Source organism: Fusarium coffeatum (assembly GCF_003316985.1).
Source record: "Fusarium coffeatum strain FIESC_28 chromosome Unknown BRIP53273_contig_206, whole genome shotgun sequence".
Taxonomy (NCBI): Eukaryota; Fungi; Ascomycota; class Sordariomycetes; order Hypocreales; family Nectriaceae; genus Fusarium; species Fusarium coffeatum.
Window position 1 is genome coordinate 3,996 of NW_022157999.1, and position 22,866 is coordinate 26,861.

General features: G+C 48.5%; 5 protein-coding genes across 5 annotated transcripts; 4 read left to right on the forward strand and 1 right to left on the reverse strand.

Annotated features, from left to right (window-relative positions):
- Positions 1-3,864: 3,864 nt before the first annotated feature.
- FIESC28_08639 (uncharacterized protein) lies at positions 3,865-4,955 on the forward strand (the record flags this gene model as incomplete). Its single annotated transcript, XM_031162777.1, has 2 exons — positions 3,865-4,104; positions 4,467-4,955. 2 exons carry the CDS (start codon positions 3,865-3,867, stop codon positions 4,953-4,955), a joined length of 729 nt encoding a protein of 242 aa, XP_031013139.1.
- Positions 4,956-7,962: 3,007 nt separating this feature from the next.
- Positions 7,963-9,636, forward strand: FIESC28_08640 (uncharacterized protein; the record flags this gene model as incomplete). The annotated part of the gene is made up of 3 exons (XM_031162778.1): positions 7,963-8,208; positions 8,267-9,192; positions 9,255-9,636. The coding sequence occupies 3 exons, from the start codon at positions 7,963-7,965 to the stop codon at positions 9,634-9,636; spliced, it is 1,554 nt and encodes a 517-aa protein (XP_031013140.1).
- A 3,672-nt stretch (positions 9,637-13,308) lies between these two features.
- Positions 13,309-15,022, forward strand: FIESC28_08641 (uncharacterized protein; the record flags this gene model as incomplete). The annotated part of the gene is made up of 9 exons (XM_031162779.1): positions 13,309-13,432; positions 13,495-13,548; positions 13,610-13,752; positions 13,805-13,834; positions 13,887-13,996; positions 14,058-14,185; positions 14,239-14,347; positions 14,408-14,478; positions 14,529-15,022. The coding sequence occupies 9 exons, from the start codon at positions 13,309-13,311 to the stop codon at positions 15,020-15,022; spliced, it is 1,263 nt and encodes a 420-aa protein (XP_031013141.1).
- Positions 15,023-15,941: 919 nt separating this feature from the next.
- FIESC28_08642 (uncharacterized protein) lies at positions 15,942-17,102 on the reverse strand (the record flags this gene model as incomplete). Its single annotated transcript, XM_031162780.1, has 1 exon — positions 15,942-17,102. The coding sequence occupies one exon, from the start codon at positions 17,100-17,102 to the stop codon at positions 15,942-15,944; it is 1,161 nt and encodes a 386-aa protein (XP_031013142.1).
- Positions 17,103-21,315: 4,213 nt separating this feature from the next.
- On the forward strand, positions 21,316-22,819 carry FIESC28_08643 (uncharacterized protein; the record flags this gene model as incomplete). The annotated part of the gene is made up of 4 exons (XM_031162781.1): positions 21,316-21,693; positions 21,746-21,880; positions 21,928-22,432; positions 22,482-22,819. 4 exons carry the CDS (start codon positions 21,316-21,318, stop codon positions 22,817-22,819), a joined length of 1,356 nt encoding a protein of 451 aa, XP_031013143.1.
- Positions 22,820-22,866: the final 47 nt, after the last annotated feature.

Here is a 22,866-nt window from a genome sequence, read left to right on the forward strand (position 1 = left end):
ATGGATGTGGTATTGGATTTCGCTCAGACAGGCCCTAAGTCCACACAGGACGAACCAAGGGCGAACCAAGGACGAAATCGCGTGTCAAGTGAGCTGCGGCGTATGTGTATGTCTTCCCTCCAGCCGTCATCCAGCCTACCAGTGGGCCAGCTTATTGCCAAGACTTGTCTGGCCCGAACGTTTTGAAGGGTCTCATGCATAATACGCTACCAACTTCTACTAGCGGAGAACTAGAGGCAGACAACAAGCCGGCAAACTCGGGGATACGTCATAAACCTTAGAGTTATCTCTGAAACCGTTTTGTCGTCCCGATGCTTACAAACAAGCTCAGGGAAAATTGCGATGATTATGCTACAATTGCACGCCGTTTGAGGTCAACTACCCACGCAATCGCAATTATGGCAGACAGCTCAATCAGCTCATCCATGCTATTCTGTGCGCGTCATTCACTTGGCTTGCTGAACCGAGCGTGTGGAGATTCCACGACTAGATACCGAGTGTCGCTAGATGATAGGCAGAAACCGCAGTCTAGAATATTGCTACGATATGCACACTCCATGCCAAACACACGAGAGGATTGGCCAAGCTGGGCGACTACGGTAGGTACGGTACATTACCAGCCGATCAGGGTGTTTCAAAACAGACGCTCCATAGATCGGAAACTTGCAACTACTCGTTATCAAGATGAGTTGTTAGACGCCGGTCCATATTGAACTTGGAGCTTCCTGGCCCAACCCCCGCTCTGACGGCTTACACGACTTCCCACCTCGACAGCGGTGAACGTATCATACATAGTACTTATCACATACCGACGAAAGCAGGAACAGTTTCTCAGTTAAGACTTGATCAAACAAAACCTTGCTTTACGTCAGAAGATAGAACCATCTGAGGAAGAATTGGCAAATACTCCACAAACCCTTGTCTGACTATCAATGCGACTCTACTACGTGGTGAGTAATTCGATGCTACAGCCAGCCGCCTCGCGCTCGATGGCGTCTCTCTCTTCTCGATACGCCAAGTCCCGGGGTGGCAGGACAATGTAGTATTTGTCTATATTATCCAGATTGGAAACCGGGTCTGGCGGGTCGGATTAGATGAGGCAATCTAGCAATTGGACGAACAGTCAAGATGTTGCGAGGATGCCAGCAAAGATAGAAAGAATAAAAAGAAAAGAAATCCAAGTTTAGCCACTGGGTTTGGGAATCATCGGCTGCGAACCCCTTGGAGGGTGGTATGTGACGTGTCATGGGGGTACCCATGGAATAGACGTCAGAGTTAAAGCGTTTCATCCCGCCGAACCCCCAACTGTTTGCACAGCAGCACGACTCCTTGCATGAAGTCTCGGTGCGAATTCAGATCCTAGCGCAGCTCACAGAGTACCAACACCTATCTCTGTAGTGACGGGCTCGATACCATGTTTGTCCATTCGAACACTGTCAGCCCTATGATTGTTAATCAAAGCACTCATACAAAGCGCAAGGGTTCTTCGGACAGTCATCGGTTGTTTTACTACGTAAGAGCAAGCTTAATCTGTGGAGATCACATGAAAATGCATTGATAAAATAACAAAACACGGCATTCGAGCTTGGATTGCCTGCAAGTCCATCAGACTATTACAGCTCAGCTCTATGGGTGGTAAAGCAAGTGCTCACGTTCAACTCGCTTCTGCTCATCACCTGGTTTTCTTCATACGGATGCTACTGGTACATAGTAGTGGACAAGGGTCCAAGATCTGCATATCGAAAAGTAGACCGGGATTCGCAACAGCCGGCCGGGATCAACTACTACCAGCTAACTACCCACGTTCTCCCGACGACCTTCAGCCGCAAACTCATCCGACTTCGAAACATTCTTACTCGCCCATCAATTGGTACAGCTGGAAGACTTGTCCACAGCGTTTATAGGGATAATCCATGCAGAGGAGTTACATCAGGTCCGTGGAATGAAAGGTGCAGACCCGGGTTGAGTGAAGTTGCAGCGGCGGAGGCCGGGCATCTATGCACCACGGATGCAGATACCAGTTCCGCAAGGCACATGCTGTATCCAACTCAGCGTTTATCCTGCATTCAGAACGTTCTCAGCGACCGGCATAAGAACTTCTATCGGTGATATCGAGCGGACGTAACAGAGCGCGACTTAACACACGTTATCTGGACCAACTGCTTAGAGAGCCTGGCCGGTCCGGTTGACATCAACAGCACAAGACTGGAGGAGGTGCAGCACTCACTGACTCGATATGGCTCATGCCTCCACGGAAGAGGACGGAAACGCTTTGACTATATTAATCGCCCAAAGATGCAGTTGGCTGCCCTTGGGGGCTAAGCCGGTTGACATGGACCCGAACAGTTGAAGGTGTGTCTGTAGTTTGTCCCGATGGCATACATCGATCAGATCATGGCTAAATTTAATATTGAGCACCTATCTACAACAAACTATGCATATCTCAGATCCATATAGCCGATAGTTCTGAAACTAGGGTCCTCGGGCGATCTTGCAACATGACATCCAGGTGCACAGGGGACTCGATGCTTCACAAGCTAGAGAGGTTGGTTTCAGGAGGACCCATGATCCAGGTTTTCTTGATGATCTGAGTAGATGGCTGGAACAAACATGAATCCTGTCGGCTGAAGAACGACTGGTCTATGGCCAAGAGCGGCGCATACGAACAATGGTTGCTTTTCCTCGTGGCAACTGATGAGCTGCATACCAAATTTGAAGTTATATGAGTGCTTTTTATGGATCTCAAACTTCATGCCTGGGCCTGGGTAATTTGATACTCTGCAAACCTTCCGAGTTGGCCGAGGTTCAGGTGTTCGTTGCGGTACAGTAGTTGCTTTTGTTTAGACGCTCGATAACTCCGCTCAACCTATCATAGTCACAAAAGACTGGAGATTAACTGGAGAGCTAGGAATTTAGAGGCAGGGTATTATGTATGCGGGTAATCAGGTTCGCACTAGAGTAATTACTACCTGTACACTCGGTACTTGATAGCTCAGTAGTGGTAGAGAGGTAGGGTTTGTCAACTAACGTTAACTTGGACCCAGTCCCCATGTAAAAGCGGTTCGTTTTGACGAGCTTCCCGCCTTATTCTAGACCCTCACAAATGGAACGAACTATCCCACTTTGATCTGCACAGAGGTAACTATTCTGATACTGTGCTGTAGGCGGATAGATTCAAACATGCCAACAAAACAAGTGTGAAGCGACTCAAGCACCTCATATGTGAGATATGATGATAGCCCGGATGTTGCAATGCGTAAGCCCTGAATCTCGGGCCTGACCGGTATTGCTTCTTTGTTTTTGTTCTTTTGCGTAATTAATTAGTCTAATCTTTCGGGTTTGCTCTGCCTTTGAATTGCTTTTTGTTCTTTTTCTTTTTCTATCCTTTTCCGTCCCTGTTCCTTGCTACTTTCTCCAAGTTGGGTAGTTACCCTTAGTTGGTGTTTCTCGAACCCTGGACCGCATAACCGTAACCCCACCACACCCGCTCAAGTTCGATCTGTCTTATCGTTTCTCAACCAAACACAGGCAAAGGCACAGGTCAAAGGAAGAGGACAGAAAGAATATCACGTTTTGGTGCAATCGGTGAGTAACTTTTTTCTTAACTTTCTTGACTTTCTTTGGGCTTCTTTCGTTTTGTTGCCTGCATACATCCACACTACACTGCACTGTACAGCGCACTACAGCGCCTGGTTTTATCTTTCGATGCGGCGCAGGCGTCTTGCAATAACCTAATCCGCTGACCGCTTAGGTACAGCCCGAGTACAGTACCTTAGCTACTTACAGTACACCGATTTATCGCCCCCGCCATTTTTACTCTACAGCACCTTGCTACCTACCTACCTTAGTACTCACTTCTCAGCCATGGCCGACGTCCCGCTTGTTGTCATCTCTGAGTTTGCGCAGTCGGAGCGCCGAATTACTCCCTCATGGACCATCTCTCAGCTCAAGGGCAAGCTTGAGACAGTCACAGGTGTCCCACCTGGCTGTCAGCGTCTCTCGTTGAAGCCCACGGCTGGCGCAGAGGCCATCGCCATTGAGGCGGCTGATGAGGATGACACCCACCTGTCCAACTTTCCCCTGGCCCCATATGCAGAACTTCATGTAAGTCAGAACACTTTGCTGTGCAGCCTCTCATTTGTCAGCTGCTACTCTACTCTCCAGTCCAGCACATTCTTGCCCTATATTCGCCGCCAATTATCCTCTGCCCGCCTGGCGTCATGGTTCCCAGGTCCAGAGCCCAACCTTCGTCAGCTTCTAAGGCACTGCTGCTGAGCTGGCACTCTAGGAAGTGGCGACTGGGGGCCGAGCGGGAGAGGCGGTGGACGTTGAGCTGTTGCCATCGAGGAACCCAACGATCGTCGTCACTCTTTTTAGCTCACAGACCCATCGTGGTGCCACCAAACACCCTTCTTACTCTCCAATGCTTTGGATAAGGCTGACAAGGGTTCTTCCCAACCTAACAGGTAATTGACACACGGCCTGCGGCCTCCCGTATCAACTTGAACGACACCGCGGGCGTCGACAAGTATGTCATGCCCGAGGAAGAGTACGAGAAAAAGTCCGACTCGGTCCTGGCTTGGAAGAAGGCTCAGAAGCTGGGCCGCTTCGACCCAGATGCCCCCAGTCACGAGCAGGCCAAGCTCAACGCCCTCAACAGAGAGGTGACAGCGAGGGGTATCGCTGTAGGCCGCCGGTGTCGCGTTGGCGGTGAGGATACTCGACGGGGTGTCATCCAGTACGTCGGTGAAGTCAAGGAGATTCCCGGCGGTCTCGGAAGCTGGGTCGGTGTTCAGTTGGATGAGCCTGTTGGTAAGAATGACGGCAGCATTGCTGGAACTCGGTACTGGGGCGAGCCTTCGGATCTCAAGCACGGTGTCTTTGTGAGACCGGAGCGGGTTGAGGTCGGTGACTTCCCTGCTCTTGACGACTTGGAGGATATGGAAGAGATCTAAGCGTTCTGAAGACTGTATGTTTGGAACGGTTGAGAGTCTGGAGGTGTAGGGTAGTTAAGTCCCTTACACCTAGACGGCCTTGTATACCTATAGGGAGGTCTGAACATGGTCCATATCTTACAAGTTCTATCCCAATAATCTGGATCCAAATCATGCTTGACGCTGTCGACTTGGGATCGTTAGGCTCCAGAATCAGAGGCATTGTCATGATGCCAACCCCAAAACGTCAAACCAGCCATGAATCCCAAATTTCACAAGCTAAACTTTTAGTGCTCTGTGTGAAACCCGAAGTCCTGATCCATTAAAGGTTCATGTTTGACTTTGTTCCTCCGACGTAAGATCTATATGCTGTATTTGGGGAGCCCAAATTCTTCGTTGTACTGTTCCAGTGACGCGAGCTCCAATCTGTACCTAAACTGCAACAACAACCCATGAGACCCAGGGGAACCTCTGTTCAGACGATCAAGACCAGCCCTTGTCTTGAATCACTAAGTTAACATCCCTCAGGGTATTACCTGAATCTTTGTGCTGTGTAGGCATGGGGGTACCTGTGGCGGTCGATGTTTGTTGTGCGCAAGCAGCTCATCAGACTGAACAAGCGACGGGCCAAATTTATTTTGTATGAAGTAGCATCTGAAGCAACCCATGCTTGTACAATAAGAAGGCACATATGAAAAGGACTCAAGCATGAAGCTCCATAACATTTGTGATTGTGAGTCGTTGATTCTGATTGTCGTGTCTTGCAGGAAATGGGTGAACTAACGGCATCGTGATAGAAATGGACAACTACTTCAGATACTCGTATTTGTTGAGTATCATCTGGCACTAGTTACAAGAACCTATAATTTTCATTATGTGTAACCTTAAGTCTGAAGCTATCGATAGTGAGAAGGCTGCCTAAGTCTTGCATCACAGCTCCCAATGATGCCTGACGATCCGTCAGTTTACATGCCGTCTTCAAAGTCTTACAGTCAGTCAATCAAGCATCTTGTTTCTGGTTCTATCAGCATCTTTTATTCTCAAGTTGGGCTACATGCGTTTTCACCCGTGAGATATGACCGAATACTGTACAACAGTTTTCCTGCCTCACCACATTCCCTTCTCATCCTATATCCCCATAAGTTATCAGATAGTCCTACCCTGATACAGAGTATTCAATGAATTAGTTGAGTTGTACGAATCTGATAATACGTGGTACATCCGTGATGATGAACCCAATAAACTTGCAATTCATCGGTTCCTTGCGTTTACCTGAGCCTCTTGCGAGACAACACACGTTCAGTAGAATCAACAGCACCACACCCTCTATAGCCATGACTTTCTGTGATGATCAACTGAGCATTCTACATCCTCTGAAGCCTGGGGGTTGATGTCATCGTTTGGATCACATGTATTACGGTACTGTAGGTTGCGAGCCAGCCTCTTCAATACCCAATACCTAGGTAGTAATAAAAGTTGAATGGTTTTTTACTACTTCCATATAGCGGCTATGCAAGTTGAACCTGACCGTTTCATTGGTGGCGGGAATTGAATGTCGACTCTTTAGACGGACTTATCGTAGCACCTCTTGTGGCGGTAATCTGTAACTTCGACATTATCTCATCATCATAAGATCACGAAGTCTCTTGAACCAGTCGACAGACATGTATAGATTATTAGTGTCCTACTTCCATTGATAACAACAACTTTTAGTCTCGTACCGTCATAGTGAATGGCTGCTAGAATCACCAAGCTTCATGCTGAACTTGAGCTGTGTTTTTTGGACTTCCAAGACGTTGACCCGAAGAGTCTGATTGACGCTGATGGTCTTACCGACGATGATGGTGAAAGTGAGACCGAGACATAGAAAAGACCTCGGGGACAATAACTTCAAGGATGTTTCATCAGCTCAGGTGAATGAGCTTCGGCATGAAGGCGGCGCTATGGAAAGCGGACAATCCAGTGTTGTCGAATCGTTCCATGGTATGCCTTCTGCCTTCACTGCTTGACATTTCATGCCTCTAAGTACTGGTCACAATCTCTCTCAAGCTCATCAAAATTCGACTGTGTCTGGCTCGCCAGTCTTGGCTGAATCACATACGAGCTTCCGAGTCGGACAGGAAGGTTGGTGGGCAGATCAGTGACTGTGCCTGGCTGGGTATCAGAACAATTTTCAGTAACCGGGGCAGTTTTCGATAATGAGTTTCGGTATTGAGGCATCTGATGGACTATTTGCTCGACATGTGCTGTTTGGCCGGGATGCAGTACAAGACAATACCAAGCTATCAGATCAGTTTCCCCTCACGCGACTGCCCAGACCTTGGCTGACACAGATGGTTTTGCATCTCCGGAAAAGACGGATATACTTTGTTCGATAGAGGAGTACCTTGCAATGAGACAATTGATACACCAAGAACAGTGAATACAAGCAATATTCGGTATTCAATATTCAGTATTTGTGACCTGATCAACGTCAGCGAATTCGTATCTACGACGTCGACTATATGAGTGCCAAGTTTATAGTGACCTATTAGTGTCTTGGTCGATACGAATACTACACTCTTAGTGGCTGGAAATTGCCGGCCCCTCCGCCCTCGCCAGCTTGGGGGTAGGAGGGTAGGATCCACCTGACCTGCAACCTGCCCCATCATGAACAGGCTCGGATTTGGTTCCTTCCATCCATGCTATCCTACTAATCTTCCTAGACTATTTCTCCTTCTTCCAACTTCACTTGTTCAGTCTCAAATAATCCTCCACTCATTGACGAAATCTACCGGGAAAAGAACGATACGACGCGCTGCAGAGTCTCACATCCGACTCTTGCTCTCTAAAATCGACATGTCTCGCTCCTCCATCTAATCGTCAGATGGCCGTGAGTCCAACCGCGTCCGACATATCCCTGCGTATTCATATTCTCCGACGAGACGAAACGTACAAACCCCAGCTCGCGTATTGAGCCTCATCGTCCTCTACAAACACCGTCAAACGATTCCACTCCTTATTTTGACATCACATACGAATCACAGCCATGAAATCCCCAACGATACCTGGCCCGGGCAGGATGGCCCTATATCTCTCTATTCTCGCCTGTACATTGACTACCGTTCATGCCGATGACCGCGATATATCTACATGGGCGGAAACCGAAGTGCCTGACTGGGCCACCGCCAACGCCATGCAACTGTCCTTGTCAGCAAATCCCGGATTGCAGTTTGCTGTTATTCCTCTCACGCCAAATCTGGGTCTGAATGACACGACTGGTCGTGTTATCAAAGTGCGTGCACTCTGGGTTGCTTCGCATGATTGATCATGATGCTAATACTCACTCAAAGATTGTCGATTTTGATGGTGTTATGATTGCGACAGACTCATCCAACTACAATAAGGTTAACAAGAAAGACGAGGTGGCTTATCTCTCATGCGACGACCCTAAAGACGACTCCTTCCTCAGCCCCAATAAAATGTTGAACACGTTGATGCAGAACAAACCACCCATCAAAGCGATTATTTTGTATTCAACGTCGAGTACGTGGTGCTCAATCAGCGACGCCTTCAATCTACCATTCACGAGTATCTTATCTATGGCCGACGGAGGCGAGGCCACACAGGCTCTGAACCTATTGAATGGAACCAGCAGTGGTAAAATTGTCAATGCTAACATCTTTGGCAACAATACGGATAACACGCTACCGAAGGATGAGGGCAAAGGAGGCAACAATACCGCTGCTATGAGCGTCTTGTACGCCATCACCGGTCTCATTACCCTTCTTTTCCTGGCCATTATCACAACAGGCGCAGTCAGAGCCCATCGGTATCCCGAAAGATATGGGCCACGGGGTGCACTTGGTGGCAGACCGAGACAGAGCAGGGCCAAGGGACTTGCTCGGGCTGTGCTGGATACGATCCCGATTGTCAAATTCGGAAACCAGACGCCGGCAAAACCAGATCCAGAATTGGAACTGGAAAATACGGAAGCAAATGATACTGCAACCCAGCGAAGTGCATCGCGTCTTAGCGAGACCCGACGGCATGATGCGACCATGACAGTTGCCGGTGGTGCCGATGCCGTGTCAGCCGCAACTAGAACGTCATCATCTCCCGAAGGTGCCGGTGAAGGCGCAAGTGACCAACAATGCTCTATTTGCACAGAGGACTTCAAAGTTGGTGAAGATGTTCGAGTCCTGCCTTGCAAGCATCAGTTTCATCCCGCTTGTATCGACCCATGGTTGATTAATGTGTCCGGCACGTGTCCTTTATGGTGAGTCGAAATATTAACACCAGAAGGTGGCTGACGTCTGGCCTATACTAACATGTTTCTAGTCGCTATGATCTACGACCAGGCAAGGGTGCTGCGTCTGAGGAAGGGGCTGCTGAAGATTCCAGTTCACTGCCACCGCCTTTGGTAATGGAGGAGGGTGCGGAGAATGATGTGCCTCAGTCATCGCATCGCAATCGTCTATCTCGACTATTTGATATTAACCGCCTTCGAGAAGGAACCGTGGAAGAGCAGATGGACGCGTTGAGACGAATGCGGGCGGTAGCTAATGAGAGCGACCACCAAGAAACAACAAGTGTGGTCGAAGCCTCCGATGGGGAATCTCGAGGCCAGAGCGCACGATTTGCAGCAAGGTTAAGGGATAAATTCCGAATTCGCACCCGAGCTCAAGCTATGGAAGACGAAGATAGCCAGCGCGGGCACTAAGTGAGTAGCGTGAAGGCGCCCAGTGATTTATACTACAGCCGATATATCTTTGATGGACAAAGATGGGGATCGGGAGGCTTGGGCACCAGAATGACAAGGGGGCGCACAAGCTCAATACACATGCATTTGCAGGCCGTTGCGATGGAAGAAAAAAAGGTCCGGAATCGGCGTTGAAATTGAGGAATGTTATTCAGGAAATGATTTGGACAGGTTCAGAATGGGCGGCATGGCATGGCGTTTCTTGGTCGATCGCACGTTAAAGTTTGCTCATGTTGATCATCTCCTGACGATCATCTGCAAAAATGGTTCGAAGGGGTTAGGAGAAATCTGACAACGGCAGATCCGGGGATTTTATTATTGGCGATTCTCATGATCTTTTTTGCGTTCACATTCATATCTACCTAGTCGAAGGTGCAGATATCCACATGATACCTTGATGATTTCTATGAACCGATGCTGAATCAAAGCTTTCAATAACAATAACCACGAGGTCATCAAGTCACCAATCGGTATCCAGTTGCGAAACTACCACGCGATCCATCTTTCAAGGCCCTAGAGCTGGAGACCCAGTCGGATGCTACTGTATTACACAGAGCTATCTGCCATACCCAGTCCTCCGGTACATCAAGGGTCCGGGGCTAGCTTCCAGCAACCGGGTCGCAATGCAGTGCGAGGGTTCGTCTGTCATGGGTGACACGATGCCGATATTGACCAAATTACCAGGGTCTTGGTGAACCAACAGCCCTATGGACCAGGGTCCAGCGGTAGTTTGCGTGGCTACAAGCACCTATCCTGGAAATAAGTAAACTTTGGAGAGAAGTGGCTTTGGCTTTTGAGGGATGCTGATGCCGCCGCGGCTTGACGCCTTTGTGAGATGTGGAGGTTTAATGGTGAGGAAACGTCATCGGGAGTTTTGATGTCTAGGGGGCATTTAACTCTTATGAAAGGGCTTGAGAGTTGTAAGGAGAGTAGGGATGGTGGTCTTGATATACATGCAGGATTGAGGCATTGTATATCCCAACCTTTAAGTGACTGACAGAATTACTATCATCATGATGCAATGAAAGACGTTACAGGAAACGCTACAACCACAAACCTACTTTCAGGTTGATATAAGATATTAGTATACGTCAATACGAGACCCTATGCATAAATGACGCTGAACAGCAACCCAGCCAATGGTCTATCTGGTAAACTCTAATTCTATTAGTGACTTGACCTACTGTAGGTACTGCAGATCAACGTTGGTGCAGCTGCCTCTGCGCAGAAGAAGCGGGACGTGCGTGTTCCGTACAATAGAGTCGTCTTAATTTTTGACGACCTGGGAGCACAACAAGCTTTTGACTAGGGATTAGATGTGGAGAATGATCGACCTGATCTGTTTTAGTGCCTGATCGAGCCTGGCCATCGGTATCTAACTACCGTGCGTTCTCTGCCTTCTGCTCGACCATGTATGGACTGTGGAGGTTTATCCAGAGGAAAAAAGATTTAATAAAGCAGGAATATCCAATAAAGATTAATTCTCTACTAGCAAAATCTGGAAGCCTTTCCGATACACTTCTCGCCACTCAATGCCGTTCGGAATAGCCCCATCGAGTTTCCTGCCGGCCGGCTGGGCCAGCAACCAACAGTCAGAAAATCAAAGAACCCACCCGCCACAATACCAGTGCCGTGTCTAGAGCCTGTGTCGGTTTTACTGAGTCAGAGCCTGAAGACATCGATTTGTTTGCTGCGTTTTCATGACTACCCTTTGCCTTGGTGGACCAATAGAAAGGCTGGGGGGACTCCGGATCCCGTTAAGGCTCGTCAGGGGATTTAGTTCTTACTGTTCCAGGTGGAGGGTTAGGTTCCGACTTTCTGTCGATTCCGGGGGTGGGGAAGGGAAAGGCCTTATTCTCTTGTCCTCGGAAAGGTGAACAAAGTCACGGAGTTTGATCGGAGAGAGGATATTTTCTCTTGGAGCAAAGGAAAAGGGTTTTCTTTTTCTTTGTCAATAAGTTGGTTTCTGTCTCGATTTGTTATCAGATTAGCATGGTTTTCGCAAATCTGTATCTGCCAACTCATTCCTTATTGAGAGCTCATCAGGTAACAAAGACGCTCTGTCAGGATCACAGATCCTCGTCTAGGTCCTCGTATAGATCTTCGTATTGTGTTCGCGTGTTAATTAGCAGAGAAGATGGATACAACATTATTGAATACCTCGGGCTACCTGAGTCCTCTAATCAGCTTGCAAAATTAGATCAATCGCTCAAAAACAACACAAGCCACCATTTATCGATAGCACGGCACGCGTATGCCTTTCCGAAGTGCGGTACCTAGCCTGTCGATAGCTCGGCTAAGCTTGCACCTAATAGGGGGTAACCAGAGTCGAGGCGTTGTCGATTTCAGTGACTGTCTACTCACACCCGAAATCAATCGGCTTCGTTCTGCATCTATACATCACGAGATGCCTGCCTTTCAGATGAACGATGGAAGTTCAACAGCCACCCACCAGATTTGGCATGCTTTCTTCGGTGTTGATACAATCGTGATTGAAAGATATTTGAGATAATATCCCGAATTTCAACTCGATCAGAATGACGATTTGCTGTCGTCAGGCAGAATTCATGTCCTTTAACCCAAATACTTGCTCAGTAATCAGATCTAGCCGTAGTCTTGATGACCTCCCTCCGATATTGACGGAACATGAAGCATTTGTAATGTCTTGGCGATGGTTGTCTCGTGAGCCTTATCCGATATTGGAAAAAGATACGCAAAAAGAAGAGAGCTGCCTGCCAGGAGCAGTATTCTCAGGTATTCGGTTTCTCCGCTACCTTTTGGATCTTAGCTTAGCAAATCTCCCCTATTTCCCGTGGTCCACTCGATCGGGCTCCCGTCGATGGCCCATCTAGTAACGGACACACCGTCCTGAACCTTATTCTCTCGCTCCATTTGTTGTGGTTGGCTGGTTTCGATTAATTTTTCTTGGCTTGTAGAACAGCAAGGGGTCGACTGGACTTTGGTTGACTGTGCCTGAGCCTCGAAGTTAATCGTGTTATGCAGCAGCGTTTGTACCTGCGGCGGCCTTAAACAACTTGGGTCAGATGAGAGGAGATCTTTGGATAGTCTCATATTGAGGATCCTGCACTCAGTTAGTAGAAGGATCATATGAGCAGGTTCCAAAACACTGAACAGAGAAAGATCTTGGTAGGCAGTTTCAGGTTCAAAATGTTAGCACCTCCTGCCCAAGAAGCTTGAGCCGGATACTTGACGTGTTGCTGACGAACTTGTGAGGAAGGTGCGGCTAACCGTACCGCATAGTTGGGAAAGTGAGACCCCGTGGCTTGAGATCTTTCTCTTTACTCAATAGCCACGATTTAGCTTTGGCTAAATCTTCTTTAGTGTAAGCCAGGTGGGAACTACTCCTGCTGTCCCTCTTTTAGCACTTCCCTCTACTCTAACTCTAGGCTATTTGCAGTACACTACTGTCTCCCATGGCTGTGGACTACGGCCTTTGGTGTTTCGTTTCCCTTGCCGCGTGTTCTTATAATGCTGTCTATGTCCCTCTACTGTAACTCCCGAGAATTTTGACTCGGGTTTGTGCTCCAATATTGATACGCCAGTACACGAAAGGCTCGAATCATCTTCATCTGCCTTGACTTGGGTATCTTCTTGGCCTTATATCGATTTACCATGGCTCCGAACCCTTCTCTCGTGCCTCGCGAGGCTCATACACCGCAGCCGGTTCCCATAGGTGGAGATACTATGTCGGTTATCGTCTCACTTGCCGCTACTTCGATATTGTCCATCTTTCTATGTGCGTCTCTGCTACGATATGGATAACACTGTGGGCTTGTAACTGATATGTTGGTGGAACAGTCCAAAGAATCACTGCAGTTCGCTCATGGTCACGATTACCCTTCGTCGCTTGGCGTGAGTATATCTAGAATCCAGGCTGTAGTCTCGACGTGCTAACAAGAAATTTTCCTGATAGTCGTTCTCATCATCTATATCGATTCTTATGGCTTCGTCTTCACCTCGGCGGTCCTCCAACAGGTTTTCGGCGTCAACTCCAGCTTCAACATCTGCCATGGAGCAATTCTCTTATGTCTTATCTGTTATGTGACAACCAAGATTGTGGGTTCCCGCTGTATATCGCACCGAAAGAATCTGGTTAACACAGATACAGCTTATCTATGTCTTCCTTGTCGAGAAAGCAGTATGTGACAAAACATCTACATAAAATGGCCAACGATTCTAACAAACAATAGCATGTTATTCGAAGCTCTACAACACGAAGGCGAAACTCGAAGCTTTACTTATTCAACATGATCACTCTTCTCGTCGGTTATGGAGTCGTTGTGGTAATGAACTTCATGTTGTAAGTCATCCCCTGGACATGCTACGTTTCTTTCTTCGTCAACTAACCAGAATGTTATCAGTCGCATTGCCAGAATTGTCAATGGAGAGTGCTTCATTGGAATGCAAAAGATCTCAATGATTCCTCTTATCGCTTTCGATGCTGTCGTCAACGTCTACCTGACTGTCCTTTTCCTTATTCCTCTTAAGAGTAAGTTGAAGAGAACAGAGAATGATAATAAGATATGCTGACAAACGTTTTAGACCTCTACTCCTTCAAGAACTTGCCAAAGACCGGCGCCAACTCTCGCCTTCGCAGCGTTGCCGTCCGCACTTTCGTCGGTGCTTGCTGCACCCTCACAAGCAGTATTGTGTATGTTTTTTTTTTTTCTACATAATATGCTTAAGGCCAGAAACTAATAACGCACTATAGCAACTTGACGGTTCTGATGGTTCTCAATGGTGAGCCCGGGTGGGTGTGCCTCATGTGCTGTAACAGCGATGGTACGTTTAATTTTATGGATGCCCAAAAGATGCAGGCTAATACAATCCAGTTCTCTTCTCGGCTATCGTTGTTCAATGGGTCACTTCCCGTGACAGTGCCGGTTCCTCAAGTCAACCCGCTTCGGATGCCATCGACAACAGCTACATCGCCAGACGATCATCAGTAGCTCATCCGATGAGCAACCTGCGATCTCCCAGCGCTCCTAATGCCGGTCATGATATTGACGACGAGACCCTCCTTGTTTCGCCAGGCGTAGTCGCCTTCGCTAGCGATGCCGGCTCTGAGGTGACCAAGGTCAGCAGTGGTGTTGTCGTTACAACAACCATCCATCGTCAGAGCAAGCCTACCATGGATCGTAAGGAGAGTCTTGAAGATGATATCGAGACTATTGGCGAGTCTGAATCAGACTTTCCGTTACGACCAGCAGTCTACACACCAGGTCAAACTAATGTCTCTGAGCCACTGCGGACACGGATTCAAGGGGGCGCTAGACCACAGCATCAGCGAACGAAAACACTTTCATTCTCACGGCCGTTGAACTGAAAAGCTAGAGCACAAAATTCATAGAGGGGGGTTCCATTGGGTCTTTCATTAGATGGAGTGGTGTTAATGTAGTTCTTGGAAAGTCACGATTGCTTGAAAAGGCCGGAGTTTGGATGGGGTGGGAGCGAGATACCCAAATCTGCCCTATAGATATCATCGAGCGTTGTATAAGCTCGCCAAACTAATCATATACTTTTTTACCTTCGATGATCATGTGCACTATTGCAGTAGATCGTGGCAAGTGTCCAAGAAGACATGTTATTCGACAGACAAGTCTCAGATTTCAGAGATGGAATGATACGAGGAACTGTGTGCTGATCTCCCGTGCCTTGACATGGCATAGCATTCCATGACTCCCAGCCTTACGGATGCGTCAAGACACAGCCTCTGTCGTAGGATCAATCAAACGGTCAGATGACCCAGAAGCTTAGAGACATGGGGATGTAAAACACTATGACGAGTGTTGGGGGCTGTTAAAAACATTTGACATCACATGCATAATTCATCACAGGAACTGGTTCAAGGTGGTTGGAGCAGTTAAATCGCTGTTCATTGTCGTCGTAGCTCGTAGATGTATCTGCGCGCTAAAGTACTGGTCTATCAAGCTGCTAAGGTCAGGAAATTGTGTCTATTTGCAAAGCCCCCTTTTTGTATGTGTGCGAGGTCCCGGAACTGGTAATAAAAAGGTAGGTAGAATGACTGTCGCAGAATGCTGGGTGAACCGTGTGGTAAAGCCAGATCCAGGTCACCTAGATGCAGAATATGTACAGAAGTCAACGGGCGCCATCCTTGAACCGAAAATATCTATCCTCCCCCTCCCGAAAAAAAGCCAATTTGAATAGTTGGGTATCCCCTAGCGAGTGTACAAGAAGTGTTAAAAATAACTGGTGGCGTCATCTGCCGTCAAGCTGTGGTAAGCTTAAGCGGAGGCGTAAACGCTACCGTACTTGGACATCTCGGTCTCGGTGGTCATGAGCATACCGGTCTCGACCTTGAAGTAGGAGTAGGCATCAAGGTAGTCGAGAGCCTCAAGACGAGGAATGGCCTCCTCGAGCCAAGAAGCAATGGCCTCGTCGGAGCCCTTGGGGGCGAACTCGGTGAGCCAGATGGGCTTGCCGCCGCAGATCTCGTGGGACTTCTCGAGGTGCTCGAAGAGAGTCTCACCGTACTCAACCTCGGAGTACCAGTGGACGTTGCAGAAGTCATAGTGGCACTTCTCGCTCTGGTTGTCACACTCCTTGACGAAGTTCTCGAGCCACTCGCGACCCTCCATGGGGAGACCACTGTTGCTGATGGAAGGAGCACCGATGAGGGCCTTACCGGCGTAAGGGTTCATGAGCTTGACGTGGGCAGCGGCAGCGGCAGCAGGGGTCATGTGAGCCTGGCCACCGTTGTCGGGCTCGTTGAAGGAGAAGATGGCCTTAGCACCGTTGGAGAGGGCCTTGGCACAGTTGTCGGCAAAGCGGTCGACGTGGACGGCCTGGTCGGACCAGAGGGTGGGGATGAAGTTCAAGCCCTCAAGACCACCGGACTCGGAGTCCCAGTTGTAACCCCAGCCACAGTTCTTGCAGTTGGCGGCGAAGGTGTTGGCAAGCTCGACGTTGTTGTAGCAGACACCTCGCTTGTGGGAGAAGCCAACAGAGCCGCCGGAGGAACCGCCGGAGCTAGGCTTGGTCTTCTTGGGGGTACTGGCGGCCTTAACCTGCTGGGCCTTGACGGCCTTCTTGGGAGCGGCAGCCTTCTCCTCAGCCTTGGGAGCCTCGTAGGCAGCCTTGGCGGGCTTGGAAGCAGCCTTAGCAGCCTGGGAAGGCTTGGCGACCTTGATGATGGTGGTAGGCTGAGCGGCAGCGGGAGCGGGAGCAGCAGGAGCCTCGGGCTTGGAAGCGGCCTGGGTGGCAGCAGGAGCGCCGCCGGGACCGAAGTAGTTGTTCTCCCAAGAGACGACCTGACCGTCGATGGTGGCAGTGATCCAATCACCACGCTTCTGGGGGTGCTGGTGACCGTGACGGTGGCCGAGGGCAAGAGCCGGCTCAAGGAGAGCGGCGGTGGCAGTGAGGATGGTGAGCTTGTTGGCGATCATCTTGACTGTGTTCCTGATAATGGCTGTTTGAGTAAAGATCGAAGGAAACCCGGTGTGTATCGTCGTTGATTGTAATGAGTGTGGACTTGATTTTCGGGGTTGATCACTGTCAGGATGACGGAGTGGAAGCAACAACACACGAAAGATCGAGGTTAAAGATGGTAGTTATGTGATCGGCACGGCCGGTTTAGAGAGTGTGTATGCGATCTATCGAAGACGCAAATAGATAGCCTAATGAAGGGCGACGACAAATCGAGCGAGGGTTGACGAGATGAAGGAGAGAAGGGGAAGGGAGGTTCGAAACAAATGGGGGGCTTTGGAGGGTTTAAGAACAAGGAAGTCCTAGCAATAGGGCATGCAAGTGAGTGGTGTGGTTTTGAGAGTGTGTACTTGCGATCAAGTGGACTGGAATGTATCTTTTCGCCTGCTGACGATCGTTGGAGATACCCGAATCTTCACCTGATGCCTGGTATCTTTGTTTCCTGGACTGACCAGAGGGTGCCCACCTGCACTATTCTGAGCCTCCACTGCAGGGGCCGGTTTGGGGCGCCTCTAGTGAAATCAGGTGAAATGCTTGGAGTCCTCCTGTATTTCCATTGGCCGAACCGCTCTGTTCCTGGCGCCCGTGCCTGAGTGGATCAAGGCCGGGTACGCCAACCCCTGGCAGATAGCGGGTCTTTCATCAGGGGTATCCCTAACCCCTGTGTGGCGCCTCAGGTAGCATAGAGTCACCTTCCGATTGGGTGGTCCGACCGCCCTCGCAGAGCCTAAACAACAGGTCAACGACAGAAAAAACATGGGTCAACGTGGCAGTGGATGCATTAGACTGCACAACCAGTCAGGTGAAGTTATGCTCACACTGAAACAGCCGTAAGCAACACTATTTCGTCCGGCTTTGGTCTAATTACTGCAGGTCCAGTCTCCCCCATCTGCAGGAACACAAAAACAGTGAGGAAACGAAAAAGACCGCAAACGGCCCAATAACGTTCTGATGGAATGATTCATCGCAGCCTCTCTCGGGGCAACTATGCACTGTACAGCGCTCAGTGCACGCTGTAATGGAACTGACTGATGCTTACGCTGCAATGCCAGCACGCTCTCGCCCCAATGACTGACTCAACAATTCCACATGGAGCTTTGGTTTATCCACCATGGTATAAGAAACAAACGGTTCCGTTCGCAGACAGAGATTAAGCCAAGACAGTAAAGCTTGGCCGACCGAATTTCCTGCCGGCACTTGGACGCTTCCTTTCGCTTCAGCTGTTTTCGAGAACGCCTTGAACGAGCGGACGGACAAGACCGTGTACTATCGACTTTGACCTACTACCGTAGTAGGAAGCAAGCAGCTGATCCTACCCAGGATGCTCGATGGTAGTCTCGCCTTGCTCAAGCTTATTCTCGTGCCAAGCCCAGCCCACGTCGTGAATGCAAGGCCTCAGGACGTCGACCACCAAGCACAACCTACATATCGCAATTACGGTACAATGCATCACCAGGCTCTTGGACATTCCAATTGCCTCACACCACGACGCACGATAACCATCATATGACGTCCACAAATTGTCAGTGCCAGTGCTAGCACGACAACGCACAGAAACGACCCAAAGTGCCACCGCCAAAAACTCTGAAGTCTGAACGCACAGTCTCAGGCTTGGCTTTCTGGAGTTGTTCCAAAGTCCCAGACCAGCCTCTTGGGACACCTGAACCTTTGCACAGGGCCACGTCGGCTACTAAGCCTAATTCTCTCTTAGCATCCGCCGCGTGAAACACCTTCCGAAATTGCGTCCCGCCGCCACACGAACAAGACATTCTCAGTTCATGATTCATCCTTGTCAATATTCGAGCTCTTGTCTGTCTCGCTGTCACTGTAACCCCCGGGGAACTGACGGCGGATCGGACCCTCGAAGGATACCGTGCAAGGTTACTCTGCAAACGGAATCAAGAACCACGGTTGAGCCATTTTTGGCACAAAAAGCTTGGTTCTCGATTCCCCGGTCCAAACACACCAAGGGCATGGGAGGGTCACATCCTCAACCGCTTTATCCCCACCAGCACAACTTGGCTTTGTGGTCTGAGAACACACAAGAAAAGAAAAATTTGAAAGAACACAATGTCAGTTTCGTTTTTGTTTTTGTTTTTCTTTGTTGGCGTTTTCTTTTGGGCAGAGTTTGCGATTGCCCTGCATAAGGGATGGTTGCATTTTTTGCCTTTATCCAAAGTTCAAGCACAAAGAAGCACACACTCAAGCACTCTTTGTGCATAGGAGGCTAATAAGGGCCACGGACTTTATTTTTCATCTCGTCTTGGCACCTAGACTATTGACATGTGGCGGTCAAGCTGACGTGTTGCTAATTTGTGATCTTTCTGATTAAATGATGTTCCTTCGGGTAGCAAGCCTACAAGCATATTCTAAGGAAGACTCAGGGGAATTGTTTACTTGCCTACCTCCAGCCTCACTGTAAACAACAAAGTCTGTCTCTCAAGCGACCGGCTCTTGTGCGTACTGATCATCGCGATTTCAGCCCATAAGTTATGGAGCCATGGGGCAGCTCATCTTATCTTAGGCCAGATCGCGTCAGGAGATCCCTGATCGACCAAAGCTCGTCGAGCTCTAGGGGCTCCTACTGGACGTTGTGCGTATCTTCTATCTAATTATTCGATGAGTGACAGGCGCTTGGATGAATTGTCCTACACCGCATTGAGAGAGACCTAGACGATGTCCAATCTCTCAGTACGATGGATAGAGTGGGATATTAGCCTTGGTGTTTATACGAGCGTTCTGTCGTATGGCCCCACTACTATCTGGGGATGTTGAGTTGGGGCCTTCCTTGGACACGGGAATGAGACGACGCAGCCCGCAACACCGTGATTCTAGAATTATAGCTTGCTCCAGGGACTGGAGAGGCCTCCGCAAAAGGCAGTGGGTTTGTCTTGGTAGGCGAGATAACTTATACGGCTCAAGCCTCGAGGATGGAATATCAATTCGTCTTGGTATAGGGTAAGATCCTCAGTATGAATTACTGGTTGTTGTTGTCCACTCGTTGTATCGCAACCCGAGAACATGCTTTTTCAATGTTGCTTTTATCAACATTACAATCACCTGTTGCCATTGCAGTATCGATTGTCACGTTAGTTGCGATTCCCTGATGGTGAGATGTCTGCTTTCACATCTGATTGCCGTTCAAAAACAATCTTCTCGTAGAGCCTCGATTAAACCAACAAGGGAGATCAGCATCAACGGTGAACGGCGGTAAATGAACCAGTTCTCCAAATAGAAACATACCGTAACGTAGCTCCAGGCTTTCAGGTAGACTAAATAACTACGATCGACGCTGGGATGATTGCCAATCGTTGTATTGATGGAAGCGCCCGGTGTTAGTCTCTGGGAAATGAGATGCTGACGATCACAGGCGCGCGTTAATCATTACCTAGCTGGGGTTTCAAGATAAAACAAAAACACCATAGCCTAGATCCAGAATCAAGATAAATGAGATATCATGTTTGAGGTTCATATCAATCTTGGGTCTACTGTAATTAAATGGATCGTTCCCGTGTTATTGCTCGAATCATTCTAGGCTGAACTTAAACGCCAACAATGGCTTAAGTTATTCGAAACTGGGGCCCCGCCTCATCGATTAGGACGTATCGATAGTTGAGTTTCAATTAAGAGACAGTTTGAATAGACGTCATTTTTATCTGTTTTAAACGGCTGAGTAAAACCGTCAGATCCACCCAGATTCATAGTAAATCAACGTCTCTCAGTCTAACAACAATTGCATATCGCACTGCCCCCCAAATAGGGATGATAATGCGAGAGAGCGGCTGAATGATGACCCGCTGCGCCTCGCCCTGTTTGTTAGGGATAGTTGCAACTGCAGCGAATGATAGAAGAGACCATTCAACTAATTGTGGCAGAGTCCAAGCCACTTTTGTAGGATCAACCACTACTAGCTTCTACACGTGACGATGGAATGCTGATTCGTGGGTGCTATGTTGAAGCTATCAAGCACTTGACACCTCGTGAGTTTCTTGTTGGGTCTGGATAACTTCATCTTTCCAATACAATTATTTAATTAGTGTGACCGTTGAACAACATACAGTCGACTGCTGAGAGGATATACTGTCGTCGACTCAACCTATATCACAAGCACCTCATTGGATCTACAAGAACATCATCGGCTAAACAGTAACTCTACGACACAAAAACTTCAAGATGGACATATCACAAGACTTCATGCCAGGAATACTTTCATTCCCCGACCAGCCTGACTTTGACTATAGTGCCTTTCTCCAAACTGACCCTTTGTCCTTCGGTGAAAGCGCCTATAACCAGCAACAATCCTCATCCTCCTCATCAGACAAGGCAACCCCGCCAAGTTCAACATCAAATTCCAGCGGTGAAGTCGCCGTTCGAGTAACGTCACTGCAAAAACAGCGACTTGAGAGGAGAGGTCATACTAAGAGCAGGAGAGGATGCTATAATTGCAAGAGGAGACGTATCAAGTGCCAGGAGACTCGTCCTGCGTGTGGACATTGTACAAAGACAGGATTGAAGTGCGAATATCCTTCTGCGCCTCAGATCACACATCAGGTATTCATCAGTCGACAGTCAAGTTTGATACGGAGCTGATTAAGTGTTATAGCCGCATAACCAGGTTCCGCTGTTTAGTCTTCAGGACATGCGCTTCTTTCAGCATTTTCTGACTCAATGCTATCCTCATCATCCGTTGAGGCAAGAAGATGTTTGGACTCATGAGATTCCTTGTATTGCACATAACGTATGTTCCCCTTCAAGTCATGAACGTTTAGTTACTGATGTTGCCAGCACGAATATCTCATGCACGCAATTCTAGGGTTCTCAGCATCCGAACTCATGAGAAACGACCCCAGTCTCATTTCATCAGCTATGAACCACCGCATAAAGGCCATTAGAGCCATAAAGAAACGCCTCGGAGAAACAGCCAAGTCCTCAATGGACTACGAGGAGGCCAACGCTATGGTAGCCACCTGCTACGCTTTGACATTCCAATCAGTCAGTCTCGAGGATGGGCTAGCAGAGTATCTGACTTTCATCCGGGGTATCATGATTGTAGGGATGCAAATGATGTTTCGTGGTATAAAGCCAATATTTGGAAACACGATGGAACCAGAGCAAGATGCGCTGCTTGAACCTCTCATGCAGGGTCTTCCTCTTATCCAGAAGGGGTATACTGATTCTGCGGTCGAAGCTCTCACGAATCTTAAACCGTTGTGTAAAGAGGGCGTTGAGGTTGAGTACCACCAACATCTCATGACGATAGTCGAAAAGTTCTACGTCAACTCTTGGGACGGTAAGTCTCAAATATCCACTACTAATAACCATCTGACTGGGTTTTGTAGCCTACAAAGCGTACACAGCACAATACGGCTGGTGGATGCTTCTCCCCCACGAGACATTCCAAGCCCTCATCAATCCAGATAACCAAGTCATGTTGCTTCTCCACTCGCACTGGATTTCTATCAACGAAATCATGACGCCTATCAGCGGACAAGAGAGGAACGTCTCGGATAAGAGTCGTTCTGAAGAGGGAAAGACAGATACTGATCCTGGATTCGCTCGGTGGTTGAAGTATCTCAATGCGAGTATTGATATGGAGCACCAGGCGTATAATCAATGGCCGATGTGGGTGGAGGAGCAACTTGACCGTGATATTACTTTCTTTGGAAGAGTTCCATGAGTTTATCTTGTTAGTGCTAATGATCTGACGGAGTCGGTACGGTATCA